The sequence below is a fragment of the Amblyraja radiata genome, chromosome 18, assembly GCF_010909765.2.
Source record: "Amblyraja radiata isolate CabotCenter1 chromosome 18, sAmbRad1.1.pri, whole genome shotgun sequence".
In the NCBI taxonomy this organism is placed as follows: domain Eukaryota; kingdom Metazoa; phylum Chordata; class Chondrichthyes; order Rajiformes; family Rajidae; genus Amblyraja; species Amblyraja radiata.
The window spans coordinates 43,300,314-43,328,163 of record NC_045973.1 but is presented as its reverse complement, the minus strand read 5'-3'; the positions used below and the strand labels follow the sequence as shown (position 1 = coordinate 43,328,163).

Here is a 27,850-nt window from a genome sequence, read left to right as displayed (position 1 = left end):
GAATAGTTGTTAATGATTAATGTGAATTAGAGTAAAAATAATTTATTGACAAAATAGTTTTTTTTCGCTATAAATGTACTTTCTGGTCTTCCATCAACGTTGCCAGTGGCACAATGATGAATGTTGAGAATTACTCATTGAAAAAACAGGAGCAGAAACACCTGATTAAAGGGTTAGCAAGGGAAAGGTTAATACACCCAATGGTCTACACCACATGGATGTGCATATCAACAGAAGACCACAACGCATAGAAGAGTAATGTTGAATATTTAGTGGGGAATCTTTCAACACTTTAATGGGTGATCCTGAACTGAACATTCACTTTGGAAAATAACATTTTCACATTTATTGCTATAATGTGCATCCTATACTGAAAACTGGTTTGAAAAATTGGCATTCTAAAATGTGCTATCTTACAAACATAATAATGTTAAACATAATAAAAAATATTTAATATTTGAATATAACTCATATCAGATATGACAGATGTATACTTGTTTTTTTTCAAGGTCCTGGTCTGGCATTTTTGGCATATCCTGAAGCAGTGACACAGTTACCAATATCTCCGTTTTGGTCTATTCTGTTCTTTTCCATGTTACTTATGCTGGGTATTGACAGCCAGGTAAGCTTCATTTACGGGCCACAAGGAACTGCAGATGCTGGATACTTGAGTAAAACACCAAGTGCTGGAATAATTCAGCAGGTCAGGCAGCATGGATAGGTGAGGTTTTGGGTTGGGACCCTTCTTCAGACTGAACAAAGGCCTTGATCCAAAATGTCACTGATCCATGTCCTCCAAAGATACTGCCTGACCAGCTGCGTTACTTCAGCGTTTTGTGTTTTACTTAAGGTTTATTTTCAGCATGCACACCGTTTGATGTGAGGATTGATAGTTCATTTTTGAATTGAATTAATCATTAGTTCTGTGTTTTTCTTAATAGCATTTCACCAATAATTTAAGGCAAAATAAAATTGGTAAGGCCAAACCTTTGAAAGTAGTTCTAATTGTGGGCAATAGGCAAAGGAATCTAGCATCTGCACATCTGTTAGTTGTAGTATTTAAAATTTAATTCAAATAGTGTATTAAATTTGTACAATGTAGATGGACATTTAAAAATGCAATTTAAATGAAAGAGAATTTTAAAATCTCCCTTGTGTAGAACATTTTGTATTGCACCTTAACAAAGATGATGAGTGCATGCTTTAATGCAGGACAAAATTACAATGTTACAGTTACAGAACAGATAGGTCTAGCAATAGATGTGTTCTGCCACTTTTAATCTAGCACCGTAAATTTAATAGTTGAGTGGCTGAAAATAAAACCCTTCTAGAATGCCTTTATTGATTGCATCTGACAGGTGTCGACATATTGAATCTCTGCCTCAGTCAAGCATCAGTACTGAACAGCATTCTGTTGCTAAGGGTAACACTGCTGTTTAGCCCCTGACTGTAAAGCTGTAATTTTGTGCTGCATTGCAATGTGTGTCAATTATCATTCTTGAGGCATAATACAAGACGCTCAATACACTGTAAATGTTTGAAGTCCAATTCATTTATTTAAACATGTAAGATACGTTCAACTATACTGAATACATTTTAACATTATTACTATTACATTTCAAATCTTATCAATAACAGAAGTGTACAATCCCAGTTATAGCCACAAGCTTTGTCATGCTCGAAATTAATATCAGTACTTTAAAAAAACAAACTCATTACTGGATAAAATCAATGTTCTGTATGTCAACAGTAGTCCAAGTTAGGTTACATATGTCAAAGTGAAGAATTCTTCTACTCTCAATTTAGACTGGCATTGAAGGCTGCAGAATATAACAGTCTAAGTAAACTCCAGCTCACTCTGCAGGTTGAGGGATTTACTTTGAGCTAATATTTGACAGCAAATGTAGCAGTCTGGTCAGCATTTAATGTCAAAAGTGACTGAGACAGGGAATTTAAACTTTTTTTCATTATTTAATATTTGCACAAAAAAAGCAAAAGGTGATCTGAGGCGCACTGCCCTGGACAGTTTACAACACAACTGTAATTTGACAAGGTAGATTTCATTTTCACATATTGCTGAAGCTATTTAACCTGATCTGTTCAATGGTCGATTCCTTTGCCTACTGCCCACATGCTCATTGTGTAATGGACAAGTGAGATATCTTCACATTCACCACTTTACCCACACACAAACACAGTCGTTTTTATAGGAAGAGGGGTTTAGTACAGTCTAGAGAACTTCAGCCAGCTGACCGGACTAATCGCCGTAAGGCAGCGTGAAAAAAATGGTTCTCGCCAATTTGATTGAGTGTTGGAAGAGGTCACCAAGAATATTGATGATGGCATTATGATAGATGTTCTTGACGTGGACTTTAGCAGCGGCTTTGACAAGATACTGCACAGTAGGTTGATCTGGATGGTTAGTTCAGATAGGATCCAGGGTGGTCTAGCCAATTGGCTACAAAAGTGGCCTGAAGGGGGACAGAAGATGGCGGTAGAGGGTTGTTTTTCAAACTGGAGGCATGTGATGAGTGGTGTGGCACGGGGATCAGTATTAGGTCCACTGTTGTTCATTATTTCATGATTTGGACCTAAATACGGGTGGCATAGATAATAAACGTGTGCACGACACTCAGATGAGTGATATGCTGAAGAATTACAACAGTATGATTACCAACTGGACTATGGTCCACAACAATGGAAATAGGGTTTAATTCAGATAAATGTAAGGCATTCAATTTTGTTAGGACAAACCAGACCATGGCTTACACAATAAATAGTAGGGTTCTGGGGAGTGTTGTAATATAGAGAGCTGTTGGGGTACATAATTCCACAAACTGGGCGACACAGGTGGACAGGGTGGTTAAGAAGGCATTTGGTGTGTGTGCCTTCATTGTACATGGACTGAGTACAGGAGTTGGGACATCATTTTACAATTGTACAAGACGTTGGTAAGGTCATGTTAGGAATTGTGTGTACAATTTGTTCACTCTGTTATAGAGAGGGTGCCATTAAACTTGAATGGGTGCAAAAAAGATTTAGGAAGTTGTTATCAGAGCTGGAGAGTTTGAAGTATAATGATAGGTCTGGGTCTTTTTCCTTGGTGCATAAGAAGCTGAGGAGTGATCTTGTCGAGGTGTATAAAATCATGAGGTGCATAGGTATGTTGTATTGCCACAGTTTTTTGTCAAGGCAGAAGAGATTAAAACTAGAAGGGATAGGTTTAAGGTGAGAGGGGAACGATTTAAAATAGGGACACTTGTTTCGTATACTTGGTGTGTATTTGGAGCATGCACAAAGGAAGTACAGTGGCAATATTTAAAAGACTACGATGGTACATGGATAGGAAAGGTACATGGATAGGAAAGGTTTGGAGGGATATGGGCCAGTCACTGGCAAGTGGGACTAACTCAGTTAAGCAACTGAGTTAGTCCAAAATAACTTTTCCCATAGCTCTATGATTCTGTGAGACACATTTGAACACTTCCTATCTACATCCAGTTCCAGAGAATGGAATTTCCAGAAGTTATGAAACCCAAGGTAGATTTTTAAAGATTTTTAAAGATATGGAGTTGAATTACATATATCAAGGTGAAAGTATTTTACAGGGAACTTCCCACAATATATAAATTCCATTTGCTCAAACAGAAATTCTGCATTCATTTGCTTAGAGCTTGTCATACTTAATGCAATCATGCCTATATGAATGATGAATAGAACATTTGAATTACAAACTGATTCAAAGAAAATATTTATACACAATGCATGTTGAGGTGGTGTAAACAAAATGAATTTGAAACCAGATAAGCCTAATAGAGGAAGATAAAAAACCACAATGGAAGGATCCAATGTAGGATAGATAGATAGATAGATAGATAGATAGATAGATAGATAGATAGATAGATAGATAGATAGATAGATAGATAGATAGATAGATAGATAGATAGATAGATAGATAGATAGATAGATAGATAGATAGATAGATAGATAGATAGATAGATAGATAGATAGATAGATAGATAGATAGATAGATAGATAGATAGATAGATAGATAGATAGATAGATAGATAGATAGATAGATAGATAGATAGATAGATAGATACTTTATTGTCACAAGTACCATGAAAGTAAAGTGATTTTTTTTTGCATACACAGTACACAAAGACAAGGCGCAGACAAAGTTACAAAGTACCCTTGAATATTGTTGGTCACTTCCTCTTCCCTCCCACCTCCCACCACCACCACCACAGGTCCCACACGTTCTTGGTGGCCCCCCACACTGAGTTCCCCCTTTTGTTCTCGGCGCCCCACCACATGGGGTCCCCTTTCTTCTTCGCAACCCTGACCTCCAATCTCATGTTCCATGTCCTCGTTATCTTTCATGAAAACCTTTTTGATCACCACCTCCCCCCCCCCCTCCCCCCCCTGTGTGTGTGGGGGTTTATTTACTGTCTGTGTGACGCCGTATCCCCCCCCCCCCCCCCCTGCAACCGCGCATTGAGGGGACGTTGCCCAACGGGTCCCCCTTGGTCTAGTATACTATTAAAAGTCTCATCTTGTATGTATGTATACGTGCGTGTGTCTGTATGTATTTTTGTACCTTCGTCAAAACGTTACGTGGTAGCGCTTAAATGTTTACATAATCTGACTCACATTTTTCCCCTCCACGCACTAATCAGGTTCACTTAAGACTTCATCCTACATTTCACAGGTTATTGACGATTCAAGTTTTAAAAAAAGGCAAAAAACAGTTCTCACACACAGCCTTTTTCCAGGACTTCCCACTGATGATGTCACAATGCCACGTATAGTGCACCAATCACAATGGGCTCTCAAGCTGCCGAGTGCAGCAATGACATCACAATGGGCCGTTGCCAACGGTAACCACAGCTTCTCACAGACAGCCTTTTTCAAGGAGCTTCCAGTGATGATAATCACAATGGGCTCTCAGGCTGCTGAGTGTCAAACGCCCTCCCTCCCCCCCTGGTTATTCACACCCCCTTGCTCCCTCCCTCCCCCCCCTGGTTATTCACACCCCCTATCCCCTTCCCCCCCGGGTTATTCATGATAAAAGTTTCAAAGAAACAAAAAACAGCTTTTAAAACACAAGCTTCCAGTGACGCCACAATGTCCCCTTCCCCCCCCAACGGTAGAGTGAAACATAATATTCCACCACCTTCCAGTGACGTCAGGGGAAGGACCTTTCAAAATCAGCTTCATCAGCTTCCCAACGCACACCGTCTGCATCTGGTCTAGAATATTTCTGAAATCACAGCCTACCCTTATTCCTGACTAATTTCCAAATACAGTTACAATTATACTGGTTTGATAATAGGAAATATCTACATTTGTACATTTTGTTTTTAATTCTATACAGTAATAAGAAGTATAAATAAGCTATTAAAATGCAATAAATTGTAAAGGCTGGAAACCCAATCTAAAAACAGGGAGTGTTGGAAATAGCCAACAGGTGAGGAATCCCTGGAGTAAGAAAGAGTTTCTGATTAATGATCTTCCATCAGAACACCTCCCTTTTAAATTAGATATTGTTGTTTGCAAGAAATAATTATCAAAATTAAGACAAATAAACTTACGTTCATGCAAATTGTTTCTTAATTTTCAGTTTTGCACCGTCGAAGGTTTCATAACTGCTCTGGTGGATGAGTTTCCCAAATTGTTACGAGGAAGAAGAGAAATCTTCATTGCTGTGGTCTGCCTTATTTCTTACTTGATAGGTTTATCGAACATAACCCAGGTAAATTACATGATCAATCTCAATGAAACTATATGAAATCTTTTGATGTAAGTTGATTTCCACCTGAAAAAGTGACAGCGATATTTTAATATTTTGCATCTTGTAATGTAACATGATTTATCCGTGTTCAGCTATGATTTCACCTGAACCGAAATTGAAAAGTAAATCTACAAAATCTGTAAACAGAAGAGTTACAATCTTGCCTTTTTTTCAAGAGGGGAAATAGGAACAATCCAGGAAATTACCGACCTGTGAGCCTCACATCAGCGGTGGAGAAACTATTGGAGAGGATCCATAAGGATAGAACTAAATTGCATTCAGAAGAGAAGGAACTAATTAGGGGCAGTCGGCATGTCTTTGTCTGGGGCAGGTCATGATTTACAAACTTGACTGAGTTTTTTGTGGAGGTGATAAAGATGAACAAATAGAGTAGAACAGCATATGCTGCCTATGTAGATATTAGTAAGGTCCCTCATGTTAGGCTGATTCAGAAGATTAAGATGCATGGGATTCATGGTGACCTGGTAGTTTGAATTCAGAACAGGGTAGCCCACAGAAGGGAGTGGATGGGGGTGGAGATTTGTCAGGTCTAGTTGGAGATCTTTACAGTAGGATTCTGCAGGGATCAGTGCTGGAACCTTTGTTGTTTCTGATGACGGATGAAAATATATGTGAGTTGGTTAGTAAGTTTGTAGACGACACCAACATTTGTGGAGTTGCGGATAGCAAAGAAGACTGTCAAGGTATACGGCAGGATAAAGATATGTTACAGATATGGTCGGAGAAATGGCAAGTTGAGTTTCATCCAAGCAAGTGTGAGGTGCTGCACTTTGGGAGGTCAAATGTAAAGGAAAAGTATACAGTTAATGGCAGGACCCTTAACAGCATTGATGTACTGAAGGATCTTGGGGTCCAAGTCCCTGCAAGTAGTAACACAAGCAGATAGAGTGGTAAAGAAGATGAATGGTATGCTTGTCTTCATTGGTCAGGTCATTGAGTACAAGAATGAGGAAGGCATGTTGCAGTTTACAGTTCTTTGATTATGCGACATTTTGAGTATTATATGCAGTTCTGGTCGCCCCATTACAAGAATGATGTGGAAGGTTTGGAGAGGGCGCAGAAGAGATTGCAGAACAGATGCTGCCTGGATTAGAGGTATTAGCTATGAGGAGAGATCAGATAGCCTTGGATCACTTTCTCTGAAGTGAAGGGAGAACTGATAGAAGATTATAAAAATGATGAGAGGGCAGATTGTCGGAACCTTTTCCCCAAGGTGGAAATGTCAAATACAAGGTGACATAGCTGGAAGGTGAGAGGGGGAAACTTTAAAAGGGATGTGTGGGACGTTTTTTTTCCACAGAGAGTGATGGGTGACTAAAATGCTCTGCTACGAGTGGTGATGGAATCAAATTCAATGGTGGCATCTAAGGGGACTTTAGATAGAATGATGAATAAGCAGGGAATGGAGGGATGCCGATCATATGTGAACTGTAGGGATTCATTTAATTTGGCATCATATTTGGCACAGATATCGTAGGCTAAAAGGCCCATTGCTATGCCATGCTCTTCCATGTACTATAACCTTTGATATAATCTGGTACATGATAGAACCAATGCCAAGTGTCAAGTGTTAATTCAGCAGAGGCTTCAACAAAAGATGAAGCATACAAATTAGCCAGAAAAAGCAGCCAACCAGAGGACTGGGAGAAATTCAGAGTCCAGCAGAGGAGGACAAAAGGCTTAATTAGGAAAGGGAAAATAGATTATGAAAGAAAACTGGCAGGGAACATAAAAACGGACGGCAAAAGTTTTTATAGATATGTGAAGAGAAAAAGATTAGTTAAAACAAATGTAGGTCCCTTGCAGTCAGAAACAGGTGAATGGATCATGGGGAACAAGGACATGGCAGACCAATTGAATAACTACTTTGGTTCTGTCTTCACTAAGGAAAACATAAATAATCTGCCGGAAATAGCAGGGGACCGGGGTTCAAATGAGATGGAGGAACTGAGTGAAATCCATGTTAGCCGGGAAGTGTTGTTAGGTAAATTGAATGGATTAAAGGCCGATAAATCCCCAGGGCCAGATACGCTGCATCCCAGAGTACTTAAAGAAGTAGCCCCAGAAATAGTGGATGCATTAGTGATAATTTTTCAAAACTCTTCAGATTCTGGAGTAGCTCCTGAGGATTGGAGGGTAGCTAATGTAACCCCACAAAGGGAGGGAGGGAGAGAGAAAACAGGGAATTACAGACCAGTTATTCTAACATCGGTAGTGGGGAAACTGCTAGAATCAGTTATTAAAGATGGGATAGCAGCACATTTGGAAAGTGGTGAAATCATTGGACAAAGTCAGCATGGATTTATGAAAGGTAAATCATGTCTGACGAATCTTATAGAATTTTTCGAGGATGTAACTAGTAGGGTGGATAAGGGAGAACCAGTGGATGTGTTGTATCTGAACTTTCAGAAGGCTTTCGACAAGGTCCCACATAAGAGATTAGTATACAAGCTTAAAGCACACGGTATTGGGGGTTCAGTATTGATGTGGATAGAGAACTGGCTGGCAGACAGGAAGCAAAGAGTAGGAATAAACGGATCCTTTTCACAATGGCAGGCAGTGACTAGTGGGGTACCGCAAGGCTCACTGCTGGGACCCCAGCTATTTACAATATATTCTAGACCAAGTGCAGACCCATTGGGTCTGTTCCCCCAACGTGTCAACTATCCCCCCCCCCCTCCCCCGCACTCACGCTAATTACCCCTCTTGATATTATATTAATATTATTAATTTGCTCCTTTTACCCCATAACCACCCTATCTATTGACGCATAGCCCCCAAGAGGGGGGTGCTGAGAGGGGGGTGAGTGGGAGATGTGGGGAGCAGGGAGGGGGGGAAGGTGGAGGGTGTGGAGGGGAGGGGGTTTGAGGGAGGGAGGGTGGGAGAGAGAGAGAGAGAGGGGAGGAGGAGGAGAGGAGGGAGAGGGGAGAGGGGGGGAGAGAGAGGGTGGAGGGAAGGGGTAGGGGTGTGTGGAGGGGAGGGGGGTTTAGGGGAGGGACAGTGGGGGAGGGGAGGAGAGGGAGAAAAAGATGGGAGAGAGAGGGGGGAGGGTGGGGAGGAGAGGGGGAGAGGAGAGGAGGGGGGAGAGGAAGAGGGGGAGAGAGAGGGTGTGCTGAGAGGGGGTGAGGTGAGGGGGAGAGGTGGGGAGCAGGGAGAGGGAGGGTGGTGGGAAGGGGGTAGGGGTGTGTGGAGGGGAGGGGGGGTTTTGGGAGGGACGGTGGGGGTGGGGATGGAGGGGAGGAGGGAGGAGGGAGAAAAAGAGGGGAGAGGAGGGGGGGGAGGAGGGGGGAGAGGAGGGGGAGAGGAGAGGGGGGAGGAGGGGGGGAGAGAGGAGAGGGGGGATGGGAGGGGGGTGGGAGAGGAGAGGAGGGAGAGGAGAGGGAGAGAAGAGAGGGGGGAGGAGAGGGAGAGGAGAGGGAGAGGAGAGGGGGGGAGGGAGGGGAGAGGGGGGGAGAGGGAGGGGAGAGGGGGGGAGAGGAGAGGGGTGGAGAGGAGGGGGGGGAGAGGGGGGGAAGAGGAGAAGGGGGGAGAGGAGAGGGGGGGGATATGGAGAGGGGGGGCTGGGGGGAGGGGGAGAGAGTTGGGGAGAGAGTGGAGGGGAGAGAGAGAGAGAAAGGGAGAGAGACAGGGGGGGAGAGAGAGAGAGAAAGAGAGTGGGACAGGGAGAGAGAGAGGTGGGGAGAGAGAGGAGAGAGAGAGAGAGAGAGAGAGAGTGTCTTTTTACTTCAACCCAAACCCCCCAAACAACCATTTGCAGGCAGTGCTTTTTTCCTCAAACTAACCATATTTTCATTTTCAAACCACATTATGGGTACTCACAGCAGTGGAGACATTTGTTCAGTGTCATTCAGAGCTCTGATTGAGGCACATCACTTGCAGAGACTGATTGAGGCACACCACTTCCTGTTTTTATAGTCCCACCCCCTCCCTCCAGCAGGGGCAACAGAGAGAATAGGGAATTTTGTAAAAACATTAATATCTCTGTATTTTTCATCAACGGGAAAAATCCTCGGCACACATGCTGCGGAGCGGGACTCTGAGCGAGGTGGCCCAAAATGCCGGCCGTAGATGGCGGCGTTCTCTCAGGAATCGCAGCACAGATGGCCAAAACCGGTCAAGAACAGAGATTTAGTAATATAGATTAATAATTTGGATGAGGGAATTGAATGCAACATCTCCAAGTTTGCAGATGACACGAAGCTGGGGGGCAGTGTTAGCTGTGAGGAGGATGCTAGGAGGCTGCAAGGTGACTTGGATAGACTGGGTGACTGGGCAAATGCATGGCAGATGCAGTATAATGTGGATAAATGTGAGGTTATCCACTTTGGCGGCAAAAACAGGAAAGTAGACTATTATCTGAATGGTAGCCGATTAGGAAAAGGGGAGATGCAACGAGACCTGGGTGTCATGGTACACCAGTCATTAAAAGTAGGCATGCAGGTGCAGCAGGCAGTGAAGAAAGTGAATGGTATGTTGGCATTCATAGCAAAAGGATTTGAGTATAGGATCAGGGAGGTTCTACTGCAGCTGTACAGGGTCTTGGTGAGACCACACCTGGAGTATTGCGTACAGTTTTGGTCTCCTAATCTGAGGAAAGACATTCTTGCCATAGAGGGAGTACAGAGAAGGTTCACCAGACTGATTCCTGGGATGTCAGGACTTTCATATGAAGAAAGACTGGATAGACTCAGCTTGTACTCGCTAGAATTTAGAAGATTGAGGGGGGTTCTTATAGAAACTTGCAACATTCTTAAGGGGTTGGACAGGCTAGATGCAGGAAGATTGTTCCCAATGTTGGGGAAGTCCAGAACAAGGGGTCACAGTGTAAGGATAAGGGGGAAAACATTTAGGACCGAGATGAGGAAAACATTTTTCACACAGAGAGTGGTGAATTTCTGGAATTCTCTGCCACAGAAGGTAGTTGAGGCCAGTTCATTGGCTATATTTAAGAGGGAGTTAGATGTGGCCCTTGTGGCTAAAGGGATCAGGGGGTATGGAGAAAAGGCAGGTACAGGATACTGAGTTGGATGATCAGCCATGATCATATTGAATGGCGGTGCAGGCTCGAAGGGCCGAATGGCCTACTCCTGCACCTATTCTCTATGTTTCTATGTTTCTATGCTATTTAAAATAGCACCAGGCTACTTCCTGGCCACTTTTGTTATATAAACTGAGCTTTCATGAAGTACATGATACTCCAACTGCAATTTTCTTTGCAATTTAGATGTACAGAGTCTCTTGCCCAGAGTAGGCGAATCGAGGACCAGACGACATAGGTTTAAGGTGAAGAGGAAAATATTTAATAGGAATCTGAGGGGTAACATTTTCACACAAAGTATGGTGGGTGTATGGAACAAACTGGCAGACGAGGTGGTTGAGGCTGGGACTATCCCAATATTTAAGAAACAGTTAGACAGGTACGTGGAGAGGACAGGTTTGGAGAGATAGGGACCAAATGCTGGCAGGTGCAACTAGTGTAGCAGGGACTTGTTGGCCGGTGTGAGCAAGTTGGGCCGAAGGGCCTGTTTCCACGCTGTATCACTCTATGACTCCAGGACTCTAAGTCAGACAATGTGTACCATGCATTTCTGGGTAGATTATGGAAAGTCCTCAGACTCTATTACCTTAATGCCATTCAACTTTTTTGTCCTGATTTGATTTATGCTAGACAGATGGAAATAGATGCCATGTCACAGTATAATCTGGATCTCACGGCAGGAATAAAAAAGGCATACCACCACCAACCACACACATTGTCCCAGAAATATTAATGCTTAAAGAAGTGTGTTTAATTTAAATGGTTTCTTATTATCCACAATCAGACATCTTTTACATAATAGGCAACTCTTTATGTAGCAAGGATTATGCCATCATTTACCTCAGGAACCTTATTTGAATCTCTGGGGCTTTAAAGGGTTTTACCTTTAAACAAAGCATGGCTTCACTTTTCCCGGTGTCACTTTAGAACAATGTACCATCGAACTTGCCTGAAACTTGTTTGACCATCCCGAGAGATATTTCAAATTTCAATAAAATTGAAGAGTAAAAAAAAATCACAACTCTATTACCAAAATTGTATTTCTTCACACTTTAAAAAAAAAATCATTGCTCTCCCTGAACAGCCTATTGAATGAACACAATTTTCCATTCCTTGCCTTTCAATATTGCAGGGGTCTGATGAGAAAATCATGTATTTTGCATACAATACTCCAGCTGATTAATATCCATAGCAAGTAGTCACTGATTGTCCTGTCCTATATGAAATGAACAGCTGAGCCCACAGTTTAGATTGTTAATACTGAATATGTTATAAAAAATGTTATTTCTATTATTTTAATTTTTGCAATCTTAATTTTTTTTTTTTAATCAATTACTTGTTAAATATTCCTTACAGAATTTAGGATTATTTTTAAATTAATGGCTAGATCTTTAAACTAACTGTCAGCCTATCTAGAAACTTTGTTAATACCATTTACATGAGGATTCTAATTGCAATGAGCTTGTATTTTCAAATGGTTACATAAATTGGCAACAGTAATTGCGCTGGAAGTGTAATCTCACCTGCAGAATCGGACAAGTTCTGCTGAGGCCAATTCTTTCAGGTTTACCTTAAGGTATCAATATTATTCCTGTACACTAAAACATATATCAGGTAGTTTTTAATAATGTGGATAAAAATTGCGTTGCTTGGTATAGATTTCCTGCAATTTGGGAGATGACAAGATACAAAAACAAGAGATTTAAATATTGAACTGCAAGCCGTTGTATGTAACAAATTGCATTACATGTCGAGTAGATATGATATGATATAATCAAACTTTATTTTTCCCATGAGGAAAATTGGTCACTGTAACTTAGTATTGGGAATGTAGAGAATCACACTCCATGATTTATTTTCCGTCTATTTGCACTTAAATGACAGTAAATGTGTTGCTGTGAATTCACTGCATCTCACCACCTTGCTTCCCTGTGGTTAGATCGGGTAAACATTCTTAATAAATTGAAAATTACTAACTATATGTGAAGTGTGTAGGAAGGAACTGCAGATGCTGGTTTTAACCGAAGATAGACACAAAAAGCTGGAGTAACTCAGCGGGTCAGACGGCATCTCTGGAGAATAGGAATGGGTGAGCTTTTGGGTGAAGAAGGGTCTTGACCCAATACGTCACCCATTCCTTTTCTCCAGAGATGCCATCTGACCCACTGAGTTACTCCAGCTTTTTGCGTCTATTATCTACATGTGAACACCAATTCAACTAAATGTCAGGAAAATTAGTGGTTCTTTTTCACACGCATTTTGTTATGAGATTTTAATATCATTGAGGTTTGTTGCTTTAATCTTCTTCCTACTCTCCACAGCATCTATTTCAACCTGAAAAGTGAATAATGTAATAATAAGGAACTGCAGATGTGGCTTGGTTCATCCCTGCTGTTAATCTTAATTCTTAAACCTAAATTCTAAGTAGCATTATGGAAAACGCTGACTTTGATCTTTTCTGAGATGTTCAATGAACAATGATGAGGAAGAACAATAGTAAGATTAAACGAGAACTTACCAGTTTGATGTTTGATCTTTATTTTATGAGGAGTAACGTTGAGGGAATACGTGAAGAACCCCGCCAGGACGCATGCGTGTCATTCTTCAAAGCAGCGGTGTGAAATCACAGATAACTGTAATGACTAAACATAGTAAGATTAGAGAAGACATACCAGTTCAGGATATGATCAAGGGTGGGAGCGGAGGGCACGTATTCCCTCAACGTTATTCCTCATAAAATAAAGATCAAACTTCAAACTGGTAAGTTCTCGTTTAATCTTACTATTTTACTTCGGAGTCACGTGAGTGACTACGTGAAGATTTTAAAGCTCTGTGATTTCATGCCGTGGAACGAGTCCATGCATCACATCTGCCTTGATTTTGGGGAGAATAGAGTTAACATCATTAGACATCAATACGATATTGAAACCCAACGGTAAAAATATTAACACCAATTATTGCCCCTATTTATGGGGTAAATTACAGAACTTAAATTTGTTTCTGCAAATGTTCCAGGTTCAATGACTGGATTGTTATAAAGTCGTTGGAAAGTTTCCTCCGTTGACCATCCTGCTGTCTTGAGGATTTGGTCCATAGGAACGTCCAACTTCATAGCTGCCGATGTAGCTGCAGCCCTGGTGGAGTGAGATTTAAAAATGCTAGTGTCTACTCCAGCCTTTATTAGGACCTGTTTTAGCCATCTAGAGATGGTCTGGACTGTCACTGTTTTGAGTGGCTGTTTGTAGCTGATTAAAGTGACATTTATTTCCCTCTGATGATCTTAGTATACTCCATATATAATAGTAAGTGTGTTACAATACAGAGACGACCATCTGTCGGGTAGGCCCTGAATTCTGTTTTTAGGCCTGCTGACCCCTGTCTGTTCTGTTTGACTATTTCATTGATGTGAAAAGTTAAATTTCCAGATGAAATAATCATGTTGTCCAACCTTTGTTTCTGTAGTGACTGGACCCTTTGTGCCGTAACCAAGGCCATCAGCATGACTGTTTTCATAGTCAGTTTCTGTAGGGACAGAGCTGTAGCTGGAGACCAGTTTCTTAACATGGTCAGTACAATGCTCACATCCCATATTTGGGAGTACCTGGTTCTTGGGGGATTAATATCAAAATGCCCCTCATGAGTTTGGTTGCCAGGGTGTGTCCCAACAGAATGCCGCTCTGTTCCTTGCGCCAGGTATGTTGACAGAGCACTTCTGGCGAAGTTGATGGCACTATGACTGAGCCTCTCATCGTAATGGAGGCTTGCCAGGAATTCCAGAACAGACGGGATGTTCATAGATCTGTGGGTGATGTTTATTGTTGTGACAGTACTTCCCATTTCTTGATGACACCAAGTACTGATTTTTTGGTGGACTGTCTGTGGCCCGCTGAAATAATTCCACTGTTTGGTCCGTCAGTCCCAGGTGTAGTAGAGGTGCTTTCAACTCTATAAATTAATAGGTTTATATAATTATGACATGGGTAACTCCCCTTGTTGCGGGAAGAACCAGTAAATTAGGTCTATGATGGATGGTGATGCATGGTTCTAAAACCATGTCGATATCACCGGGACCGATGGTTGAGTAGGCCAATCGGGTACTATCAAAATACCAGACGCGGAGTCTACTGTTTATTCCTAAATACCCGACTGATGAGGCAGAAGGAGGGAATGCATAAATTACCCCCCAATGCAGCGAAATGCATCTGTAGCCACTGCCCCAGGTTCTGGTTCCCAAGAACCTCATTCGATAACTGGTGAGTGCATGGATGTGAATAGGTCGTTATCTGGTGTTCCATACCGTGCTGTAATTCCAGCAATACATATTTTATCCAACATCCATACAGTGTTTTCATAGACTTAGCGTGACCTGTTGTCTGCCACTAAATTCAGTTTACCTAGTAAGCTGGTAGCTGATATCCTAATATCTTTCTGGATACACTATTGCCAAATTGTGTTGGCCAGATAGTCACATGATGTCGATATGTTTCCACCCATATGGTTGACATATGCTACCACGGTGGTGTAGTCAATTAGTAGTCTAACATACTGGTGATATAACCCAGAACAATATGACTTAAACCCATGGAATGCACTCAACTTTCCCAGGTATTTATGCCCAGCGTATGTAATGATGCCTCCTGTGCATTCCATCTCCCCCACAGCTGGAGATGGAATTGGTAGCATCCCATCCAAGTGCCCATCAGTATGTAGTTCCATAGACGGGTAGCTGTTAATGTTTGGATAGGAACAATGCCTAATGTTATGTTTCTACCATTTTAGTACCATTTTTAGTACCATTGTGGCCTCTGTTGGTAGCTTCTTAGGTCTGTCAGAATGACCCTCATAATTTTTGAGTGCACGCATGTTTGCGCTCAGTAATTTGATAATGTAAAGGTCCGATTTATGTGGCTGGAACACAGCCACTATAATGCCAATTATTCTACTACCAGTCTGATGGCTGGTTTAGTTTACTGCAAGCCTCCATTACCTTTTCTTACGGCAAAGTCACAGACATGTGAGCTAAGTTAAGGGTGAAACCACAGATGATCCATTGTGTTAAATACATCTGTGGTCACCTCTAATGGGTACTGTATAGTAAGCATTTTTTAATACGATGCTTGCCATGTAGTAACCTAGGATCAATACCTTTGCAGTAACAAAGGTTCCCATCTAGTAATGAATATAAAGTACGAAAGTATTCCAATTAGCCAAATCTATGATGACGTGGCAACCACCATCTATTTTATGATAAAGATTTTTGGACACGAATTCCTGTGATTCGTGTTGGATGTCCTCCATTACTCCTTTTTTATTTGGGCACTGTAGTTTAGTATGCGCTTTTGATTATTTATTTGCCTGTAAGCATGAACATTCAGTTCGGTACATGCTGAACTGGAGGATTATGTTTTGAATAATTCTATGGTATAACCCTATACTTCTTCCTCCATGGTTACTATTAGTAGGTTTGTTACTTTTTCGGCATCCTCCGTGGACGTTGAGGTGCCGGTGTCTGGATCTGTAGTTGGGTCTGTGTTGAGGGTTAGCGCATTCCCCAGGAAGTAGTTTTTAGATGTTGCTTTAATGAGCCCCACGGTTTCCCTCTATGTCAAGGTCTTTACCTGTTTAGATAAGTTGCCTCCAAATTTTAATATTGGTGGTATGGAGGTTCCAGGTTTGCAGAGGCCTGCAAATTAGGGTCTAAAGCCGGTTGGATGGTACTTCTTCCTAATGCTGTTTACTCGTATTGGTAGTTAGCAAAATAAGGCCAGTGCATCCTGGTGATCTAGTGTCATGTCTTTTTTGTTTATTGTGCGGGCGAAACCCGTAATTCCCGCTGTTAGGACTTTTGGAACTTTCTTTCGTTTCAAGTCCCTGCCCTGCCATGTTTTCAAATACACTGGTTGATACTGGGAACATTCAGTGTTTTGCAGTTCCCTGATGGTAAGTGTCTTCCAATAGGTTTTCTGCACCCCATGTGCACTAGGGGTATGTTCTGCTCCCCTGTTCAGGTTCAGCCCAGAATTGACCCCCTATACTCCCCTCTGATGAGGGAGAACAGTGCAGCCCTACAAGAGGTACTGCTGTAGGACTTACTAGCTGCCCCCTGTGACTAGTCTCCATCTCCCGGAGCCTGTCACTTACCTGCTCCAACAGCCGCTCCAGCTGGCTCCGATGCTCACGGGCACCCAACCGGCTCCAATGCACATGGTCACTGGCCGTCGTGGCTGCTCCTGAAGCCGCCACTCCTGAGGCCACTCCTGCTCCAGTTCCTGCAGCCACTCCACCCGGCTCCAATGCTCACGGGCACTGGCCGTCATGGCTGCACCTGAAGACGCTTCTGCTCCAGCTCCTGCAGTCAGCCCAGGATTGACCCTCGGTGTTCCCCTCTGATGAGGGAGAAACACTGTGCAGCCCTACACGAGGTACTGCTGTGGGGCTTACTAACTGCCCACTGTGGCTAGCCTCCATCTCCTGCCACTTTGGGGTATTTCCTCCAGCAGCCGTTCCAACTGGCTCTTATGCTCTCGGGCATAGGCCACTCCCGGCTGCTGTTGACCCATCCTGCAGCCGCTCCAACCGGCTCCCGTGCTCACGGGCACTGGCCGCTCGCGGCTGCTTTGTTTCTCCTGCAGCCGCTCCAACCGACCCCCATGCACACGGGCACTGGCCGCTCGGGGCTGCTTTGTTTCTCCTGCAGCCGCTCCAACCGACCCCCATGCACATGGGCACTGGCTGCTCGTGGCTGCTTTGTTTCTCCTGCAGCCGCTCCAACCGACCCCCATGCACACGGGCACTGGTCGCTCGCGGCTGCTTTGTTCCTCCTGCAGCCGCTCCAACCGACCCCCATGCACACGGGCACTGGTCGCTCGCGGCTGCTTTGTTCCCCGCTCCCAGCCGCTCAAACCGGCTCCCGTGCGCACGGGCACCGGCTGCTCGCGGCTGCTCCTAAAGCCGCTCAAACCGACCCCCATGCACACGGGCACTGGTCGCTCGCGGCTATTCAGAGTCGGACTCCTCGGAGTCAACGACTCTGTTAGTTGCTTACCTCTCCCGACCGGCCGGCGCGGGAGCGAAGTCGGGAGCGAAGTCGGGCACAGCTGTTCCCATTACGGGAGATTAGCGTGCCGTTGGCTGCTGCTGCCGGCTGCCCGCAATTCCACGGTTCTCCCCCGCCAGCTTTCCCGCAGCCTTCGTGGATCCGGTCCATGTCTCCACCTAAAGGGTAAGTGGAAGGAACGCAGAGTCTCTTACCTGCTGTTCCCGGCTTTCAAATTTTGCCGCTAAGGGAACGTCGTTCCCCCTGCTGTGACTCGTTGCAATGCGTGTAGCGATATGACACGCATGCGTCCTGGTGGGGTTCTTCACGTAGTCACTCACGTGACTCCGAAGTAAAATCCAAACTGATTGGCATCTCCATCGTCTACAAGAACAAAGTCAGTTCTTGTATTATTCCATCCCCAGCTGTGCTAAACCAACTGATTTATATAGACCTAACAGCATTCTCAGTGACTAAAAGTACTTACTGTTTCATGTAACACCAACAAAACCCCAACAGAATCACTGAAACGATTTTGTGATTTTCCGAAATTGAATTTTTTAACTCTATTTCATTCTGGTTTGGGGGCACTTGCAATTTTAGCAGGTGTTTCAGGTACAAAATATAACATGCTGGAGTAACTCCGTGGCACAGGCAGCATCTCTGGAGAGAAGGAATGGGTGACGTTTTGGGTCCAGACCCTTCTTCAGTCTAAAGAACAGTCTTGACCTGAAACGTCACCCATTCCTTCTCTCCAGAGTTGCTGCCTGCAACACTGAATTGCTCCAGCCTTTTATGTTTATCTTTGGTGTAAACCGGCATCTGCAGTTCCTTCGTACACAATATATAACGTTATGGAGCCATAAGAATCTGCATCTGTAATCATTTAGTTTCAGCAGGTGAGGATTATATTGTATAGGATTTTGGGTGTGAGGTTGTTTAAATGAGTTTACCAATCAAAAATCTTTCAAGTTCCTTTTTGCAGAACCTACAAATGTTTTCCTTCTGGACATTTTTTGTCAGATTGCACTACAATCAAAGCCATGCAGCGGTAGCTCTCAGCCATATTTAACCTGGCTATTTTTAAAACGCGTGCACAAAATATCAAAACAGGTCTGTCACACGTTCCGACTGAAGTCAAGTAAATGTTCCAGACCTGGTTGTAGAAGTTGATACTCTATATAGAGGCTGACGGGCTTTCTCAGATTTCCCTCTCAACATGAGGCAGTTATTTTCATCCAATTTTCTCATTTGTTTCACCTTTCATTCTACGCTTTCATTTATTAAGCAATTGTCTAATTCCTGGTTCACACAAGCAATTGATTTTACTTCAATGATTACTTGTGGCACTAACAGTCTTTCAAATCATTTTATCATTAGCTTAAATAAGTTTTGCATTGCCACTGCATACCCATCAATGTGAACAGTTATTGCAGTTTATTATCTCTTGCTCCTCAGAGCTCTCATTTTGAGCAGGTCTTAGATACATAGATACACAGAAAATAGGTGCAGGAGTAGGCCATCGGCCTTTCGAGCCTGCACCGCCATTCAATATGATCATGGCTGATCATCCAACTCAGTATCCCGTACCTGCCTTCTCTCCATACCCCCTGATCCCTTTAGCCACAAGGGCCACATCTAACTCCCTCTTAAATATAGCCAATGAACTGGCCTCAACTACCCTCTGTGGCAGAGAGTTCCAGAGATTCACCACTCTCTGTGTGAAAAAGTTTCTTCTCATCTCGTTCCTAAAGGATTTCCCCCTTATCCTTAAGCTGTGACCCCTTGTCCTGGACTTCCCCAACATCGGGAACAATCTTCCTGCATCTAGCCTGTCCAACCCCATAAGAATTTTGTACGTTTCTATAAGATCCCCTCTCAATCTCCTAAATTCTAGTGAGTATAAGCCAAGTCTATCCAGTCTTATTTCAACTTTTTAGATACGGTGAACTGAAACTCTAATCCAGTTTGAAGAAGGGTTCCGATCCAAAATGTTGTCTGTCCATTCCCTCTACAGATGCTAAGTGCTAGAGCAACTCTTTGGAGAACATGGACAGGCAACGTTTAGGGTTGGGACCCTCTTCAGACCTTTCTTCAGTCTGACCCAAAACGTCACCTATCCATGTCTCCAGAGATGCTGCCTGACCTGCTGAGTTACTCCAGCACTTTGTATTTTCCTCAAGATTCCAGCATCTGCAGTTTCTTGGTTCCCTCTAACTTCTTGTTATAACCCTGGCAGTCACACACCAACTAACACTAATTTGAACTTTTTTTCTGTTATTTCTACACCCTTCATATATCTGCGTGTTAGAAATCCCTCTCAGTACTCCAACTGTGGTCTATGATTTGTAGAATCTTAACATTGCTTCCTTCCATTTGTATTTTGTATTCCTTAGTTTGTCCTTTCGTGATTTATCCCTTTATGCCATACTGACAATAAGTTGTTTCTGCATATCCAGGGACCAGCAATCCTCTGGCAAATTTAAATCAGGGCATTCTATATTTTCTCCTTTGAGCAATTTCTTGTTTAAAAGAAACTGTATCTAACACCTATCAGCCCAGACCTACAGGTAAAATCATATTTCCGTTCTCATCATATTTTTTTGCAGGTTAATGATATCAGCACTATTTGATATTGTTCACTCAGTTCTTAGGGTAATTTCTAGCAGTCCTAACATAAAACCATTTCATTTCAAAATTGATTTATATTTTGCCATGGACATTGATATGACTTCAGTCCTTGGTATTTGATATGTCAGCTTTTCATGTGGATATACAACCATGGTCAAACAATCTCTTCCCACATTCTCTCAAAGTATTGCACTTTGCAAATGTTCTATCTATTGCAGATGTATGGTTATATTTGCACATAAATATACATTTATAAAATCATCTTTTGTATGTCGAAACAAAATTTTACCAAAATTGGTTAATGGTTTTTAGGATATTTTTCTATATATACGCTATTTATAGTTTTCAAGAGAGAGTTAGATTTAACTCTTAGGGCTAAAGGAATAAAGGGATATGGGGAAAAAGCCGTAATGGAGTACTGATTTTGGATGATCATATTGAATGGCAGTGCTGGCTCCAAGGGCCGAATGGAAAACCCCAGCACCTATTTTCAATGTTTCTATTCTATCATTTTCTCATATTCATATTAAAGAGATTAGTAATTAAAGTAAGATTGCCAGTTTCCTAATTAAATGCATACTCAGTATAAAAATGTGTTAGATGCTAATTTAATATAGAAAATGTATTAAGTGGCTTGATTATCAGTCTGAAGAAGGGTCTTTACCCGAAATGTCACCCATTCCTTCTCTTCAGAGATGCTGCCTGTCCTGCTGAGTTACACCAGCATTTTACATTCATCTTATGTATAAAATTTGTTATAAATGGATCGATTCAGTGCTATCCTCTTACGGAGTTTCAAGAGGAGCTTGTGTTCTTGCTTAAACAAAATACATATATTTTGGATACTAGGGCTATTGGGAGTATGTTTCTGTTGGATTTTTCCCATGAAAGTGCAATGAAAATTAATAATCAATGCGCTGGTTGTTATTAAAGTTTAGCAGCAGATACAGGGAAACTCATAAATGTCGGCATATCTGTACAAGTACACTCAAGCACTGATGATGGGTACTTTAATTAAAGTGTAACTCATGTGTAACTAACAGGATGGAATGCTAATTGTAATTTCAGTTTTGTGATGTGGAAATTATGCACACTCTGTAATCTTTCATTAATCTGATGGATCAGAATTAGTTCAGAATAGCAGCCGTCAGACTTCTGAATCTGTTAATTATATGTAGGGTGACTACAGATTGAGCATGCAGCTAGGATGTATTTTACAGTCCGTTAACCGATGCATGACTGAGAGATACGGAAGAATTATGCATGAAAAACTGATATCTAAGTGATGTATTTTTCTTCCCTAGGGTGGTCTGTATGTCTTTAAACTTTTTGACTACTACTCTGCTAGTGGAATGTGTTTGCTCTTTCTAGTTTTCTTTGAGACCATCTCAATATCGTGGTGCTATGGTAAGAATTTTTAACCGCAAATGTTTTCGTTGATTTTGCACTGTGAAACTTACCTGCTAAATGTAGTTTGAGCCTATATCAGGGGTTCCCAACCATTTTCCGTCCCGTTTACCCCTGGCAACTTTAATAGCACACATAACAATGTTATTTCACTGGTAGACAAAAGTGCTGGTGAAACTCAGCGGGTGCAGCAGCATCTATGGAGCGAAGGAAATAGGCAACGCTTTGGGCGGAAACGTTGCCTATTTCCATCGCTCCATAGATGCTGCAGCACCTGCTGAGTTTCACCAGCACTTTTGTCTACCTTCGATTTTCCAGCATCTGCAGTTCCTTCTTAAACACAATGGTATTTCATTTATTTATGAACAACTAATGATGAACAGATACCGGTATACCAGAACCAAACAGAGTCAATCAATGTACAAATCTAGAATCAACAAATTTACCCTCTGGGTAGGCGAAATATATCCCAGGTTGGGAACCCTTGGTCTATGTGAAAGACACTAATGTCCTTTTTCCTTCGATGTAACCATTACAAAGCCACAATAAGTTATCTTGCCAGGCAGCTCAACCCCATTGCACAACAGGGGAGAGAAGTAATGGTGATTTTACCAGATATCTGGATATCTGACCGCCTAATAATGGTTTTACTCATTTATATTCTACAGAGGCTATTACAACCTTTATGTCCCTGTCTCACTTAGGAAACCTGAACGGAAACCTCTGGAGACTTTGCGCCCCACCCAAGGTTTCCGTGCGGTTCCTGGAGGTGCCCGGAGGTTTTTGTCAGTCTCCCTACCTGCTTCCACTACCTGCAACCTCCGGGAACCACCTGCAACCTCCGGGAACCGCACGAAAACCTTGGGTGGGGCGCAAAGTCTCCAGAGGTTTCCGTTCAGGTTTCCTTATTGGGACAGGGGCATTACAGAACCAACATTTGCTCATGAAATTGGCTTTAATTCAGAATTGGAAATCATATTCAACCACATTCCGGACATTACAGGTTGTAAGATCCCAGGTCTTCCTATAAGGAGAACATACTAGCATGTACAACCTTACGAGCTTTAGCAAGAAGTGTGCAAGCTTGCAGCATTTCACCATTTCTGAGCAATTGTGGAGAACATGTATTATCAAGATGTAATCATGGTTTACATTTACCAGATCATTGGACCAATATATTCAACTCCTTGACAATTAAACCCTATTCCTACGCATATTTCATATTTCTATATGAAAGACAGAATGCATTTCTTATGTCTGTACTAGCAGAGTATGTAAGATTATTGGTCAGCAATGCTGGTGGGGCATGTACTGTTTTGGCTGATATGGAGATTGATCCTTATGAAGGCACTGCAGAGCAAAACTTGTGGCATGTTAGTTACACTTCTCCCTTATTGCCACTGCCTTGATGTATCCTTTCTAAGAACACTTCTCATCAGCATGTTATCGAGTAAAATGGTCAGCACATGAAAACAATGAGCGTTGTAAAGGCCAGGCAAATGTGCTGGTGTTCCCTTCACCAACCAAATTGGTCACAATACCACTGCAGGCCATATAAAGGCTGGTCAGCTATTTACGGCCACAAAAGTAGCTGATTACCACTGAAATAGAGGGAAAGTTTACATGGTCAATATGGATGGTAATTATTCTGCATGATTCATACAAATGCTTGGTTAATAATGACTAACTCTGCAATCATCACTTTCTCGAGGAATAGCAATGTAAAAACAGAAAAGTTACAGTTTTGCATGTTTCTGTTCTAACTAATGGCCAACAGATTTTGTTACTGTTCCTCAAAAAGCAGTCATTTAGTCCAGGCTAAATTAAAGCAGATAATTATTAAATATAGCAGTGATTCATTTTCTCAGGTAGATTTATTAAAGTGGGTTAAAGATGCTTTCCTCTTTACCACATTATTGTTTGGAAGGGTCTGAAGAAGGGTCTCAACCCGAAACGTCAACCATTCCTTCTCTCCCGAGATGCTGCCTGTCCCGCTGAGTTACTCCAGCTCTTTGTGTCTATCATAGTTTGGGAGATATCGGAATAGATTCAGAAGGAACATTCTGCGGTCAACTTAAAAAAAACCCAAAGAGACCGAAGTGATCAAATCTAATTTTGATAGACAAAGGGAATGTGCAGATTCACAATTCTAGGCCGGGTGCATTAATCTTTGGAGTCTTGGCCATTATCTCGTGCCTTATTGTTACAAATGAAATGTTCTTAAAGCAATCAACATTTGGATTGCACAGTGGTGCAGCAGTATAGTTGCTGCTTTACAGCGCAAGGGATCCAGGTTCGATCCTGACTATGGGTGCTGTCTGTACGCAGTTTGTACTTTCTCCCCGTGACCTGTGTGGGTTTTCTCCAGAATCTTTGGTTTCCGCCCACACGTGCAGGTTTGTGGGTTAATTGGCTTGGTATATTGTAAAATTGTCCCTAGTGTGTGCAGGATAGTGTTAGTGTGCGGGGATCACTGGTCAGTGCAGACTCGGTGGGCCGTAGGGCCTGTTTCCACACTGTATCTCTAAACTAAACAAAACTAAAATTTCACACTTCTTTCAAGCAATGATTTGACACTATTTGGAGATGGCATACATAGTCCCATTGAATGCTTGAACTGTGACCATGGTAATGATTTGTTTTAATGTTATTGTTCTATACTAATCAGTGTTAGATCAGCCTGCTCTGCTCATTAACTAAATTCAGTCATGTCCCGTTCTGCTTCTGGAATGGCTTGAACCTCCACCATAGAAGACAGTGATCATCTCAGATGTAATTAGTTCATCTGGATATTGGCTATGCTCCGATCGTTTATTTCCCAACAGCTAAGCCACAGTTAAGCATTTAAATCACCAACAAATTAGTTTGTTACATAGACTGTAGCAAAAAAAGGCAAGGCTGCCATTTACTACTGTTGCAACACAAATGGGAATCAACATTCAATGAAGCTACTTTCTTTCCGTTCATGGTATCATTCAACTGAGGAAGAGACTGCCTTGATGCAGAATTCCCTGAAGGAAATAAACAGATCAAACGATGTTTCTCACATCCATTCATAAACGCTTTGAAAATTAAAAAGCTCTCAGCAAGAAGTCCAGAAATAATGGGAAATTATTATTAAATACATTTCTAAACAATATTCAGGGTTAATAAGAGATGTGATAAAAATGCATCTGTAAAAATGCCCATCAGGCCAAAAAATGATTAGCTTAAATTTATTATATACTAAAAAAAGATTAAACATCAGTATCACACAGCAAATATCCATAAACAAAATGATGGACCTGAGTCATTGTGACTTTTTTTTCACTTCTTCTACCGATTTTCGCTGCACCTGATCCATGATCCATGAAATGAAGTTTCATCGTAGAAGTCTCTAAAACGTATGTGCACATGTTCCTTTGCTTCTTTCCAATGCCATTCAATTATCAGTTCACGCAAAGCCTTCGAAGGTCCTGCAATTTCCCTTCTCCAAGTTTGCATCGTTCACTTGGGCCCTGGAGTGAAACATAGCAACATAGATACACAGAAAATAGGTGCAGGAGTAGGCTACTCGGCCCTTTGAGCCGGCACTGCTATTTAATGCCCGGAGGGGTGGCATATCAATGTCCCCAAGGGCTTTCACACTTGTGGCAATTGGAAACTTGCCAGAGTTCCAAGTGAAATATCAATAGAAAAACCTCCATTACCAAAAATACCCCAAACAAAACACCATGACCAAAAAGTAGAATGGAAGGGAGGGAGTGATGGATGAAAGAGGGAGCCAGAGGGCACAGCTCTCTGGAATTCACAATGTTGTTTTGTTTCTCTTCATTATTGAAGTAAATAAATAACTTCAGTTGAATTACACACATACCTGACATTATTTATTTATTTCAACCATTCAACTCAGGCTCTGAATAACAAACTGGGGCAACAGTAGTCACGTTGGAAGCAAAGGAAAGCACATTTAGTGAGATCAAGGGGAAAGTGGAGACAAACCTTGGTGTTTGTGAACTAAAAACAGATGAGGAATCTGTCTGAAGATGTTTAAAATGTGGGAAAGGATGGAAGCATAGACTGTACCTTAAACTAATAAGGTGGAACTCTACAAATCAGTAGAGCGCAGAAACATGGTGTTTGTTGGATCAGATTATAACACGGCCTCACCCCCAACTCACCATGTATAAAACCCCAGGAAAACTGCAGGTTAAGGAAAAAGATGGGAGCCACAAAAGGGCAGAACAAAGTGTATTTTCAAATGACCATCAACAGCAATAACACGTTTGAATGCAAAAAAGACTCTTGGCCATAAATACTTAGCTCTCTAATTCCAATTCCAAAGTTATATGACAAAGAAGATCCCAATCAAAGATGGTCTTAAGACGATCAGCAAGATAAAGCGTGGAGCTGTAATACTTGGAGCTGTAATGGGATATTTTACCTACTGTTCACTGTACTGGCCGGCACTTTGGACCCAAGGACACACAGAAAGGCAATGCAGATTTCAGAACTGTGTCGCGGAGTGGTTCATGAAAATGCCAAAGGTGGTGCAAATAATGACGGCACATTAAGAAGAATATTCTGACAGCAAATGCGAAGGAAAGATACGATCACTTTATTCTTCAGCCCATTCATTTCAAAAGTAATCAACGTTTCATCAAGTCTCTTGGACCAACAAGCAGATCTGTTTCAGTTTATTGACCAACTGAACATTGCAAAATGCATGAACCGATAGGACATAAAATCCACAGGACCTTCCAAATGTGCTGAATATTAATTACTACTTGACTTCTGAAACTTGAGGTATACTCGATGTTGCAACTTCTATGATATTGATTTAATCAAAGGATTGATTTCAAATCTCTCACTGTTTGGATGCAAAGATCTCTTGATGAAAAATTGCCGGGTTTTTTTCAAAGTCTCCCAGAAGATGGAAATTAAGATTGCAATCTTGGATCAGTGCTCACAGATGATTGATAAATGGATTACAATTTCCAAAGAGGAAAATCTTTGTTGAAATGCAAAGAATGTTAAATAATAGTCAAGCAAGTGGAAATGCATCTGCAACATGGCTGAGAAGATCAATTATGTTTATGGTAAACAAACAAATGGTTAAAGCAGAGGAAAAAGAGTGAAGAGACCGAGATACTAATGAAAAAATACAAAAGAAGAAATCATAAGCAGCATATCACATCTCAGAGCGAGTGATATCTCTCCTCTTTCAGAATGCCAGCAGAGAGGCAGAATTCAAACAGATTTGCAACCTGTTAGATTTCATCAATCTCTCTAGGCAAGCTGTAATGCAAGGGCAACATGCTGGGTTTAAACAAAATAATTACTTCCTACTACAGTCCTTGAATCTACTCTCTAGAATAGCTTCATTCTGAATCTAAACTCAGAAACTAAAATTTATAACAACACAGCACAAAAGGCCAGACGATTTAACACTTCAACTCCCCCTCCCATTCCCACACTGACCTTTCTGTCCTGGGCCTCCTCCATTGGTAGAGTGAGGCCCAGCACAAATTGGAGGAACAGCACCTCATATTTCACTTGGGTAGTTTACACCCCAGCGGCATGAACATTCACTTCTCTAACTTCAAGTAACCCATGCTTTCCCTCTATCCACCCCTCCCCCTTCCCAGTTCTCCGACCAGTCTTACTGTCTCCGACTATATTTTATCTCTGTTTGCTTTGTTGTTACCTTCTCTCAGCCAACAATGATCTATTCTGCATTTTCCTTGATCCCCATTCCCTTTGCCATGTTTTCACACCTTCAGACTTCCTTATCTATGTACCACCCTCCCCCCTGACGTCAGCCTGAAGAAGGGTCTCGACCCGAAACGCCACCAATTCCTTCTCTCCAGCGATGCTGCCTGTCCCACTGAGTTATAGCCCTGTCCCATGGTACGAGTTCATTCCAAGAGCTCTCCCGAGTTTG

At 42.1% G+C, this 27,850-nt stretch overlaps 1 protein-coding gene across 2 annotated transcripts in view; it reads left to right on the top strand.

Annotated features, from left to right (window-relative positions):
- The window catches only part of slc6a1 (solute carrier family 6 member 1), a 74,296-nt gene that overhangs the window by 32,446 nt on the left and 14,000 nt on the right, over positions 1 to 27,850 (top strand). For both annotated transcript variants that reach the window (XM_033037250.1, XM_033037249.1), the window contains exons 10-12: positions 510 to 622; positions 5,624 to 5,755; positions 21,825 to 21,927. In XM_033037250.1, coding sequence (XP_032893141.1) covers positions 510 to 622; positions 5,624 to 5,755; positions 21,825 to 21,927 — 348 coding nt within the window. The remainder of the gene's footprint in view (positions 1 to 509; positions 623 to 5,623; positions 5,756 to 21,824; positions 21,928 to 27,850) is intronic.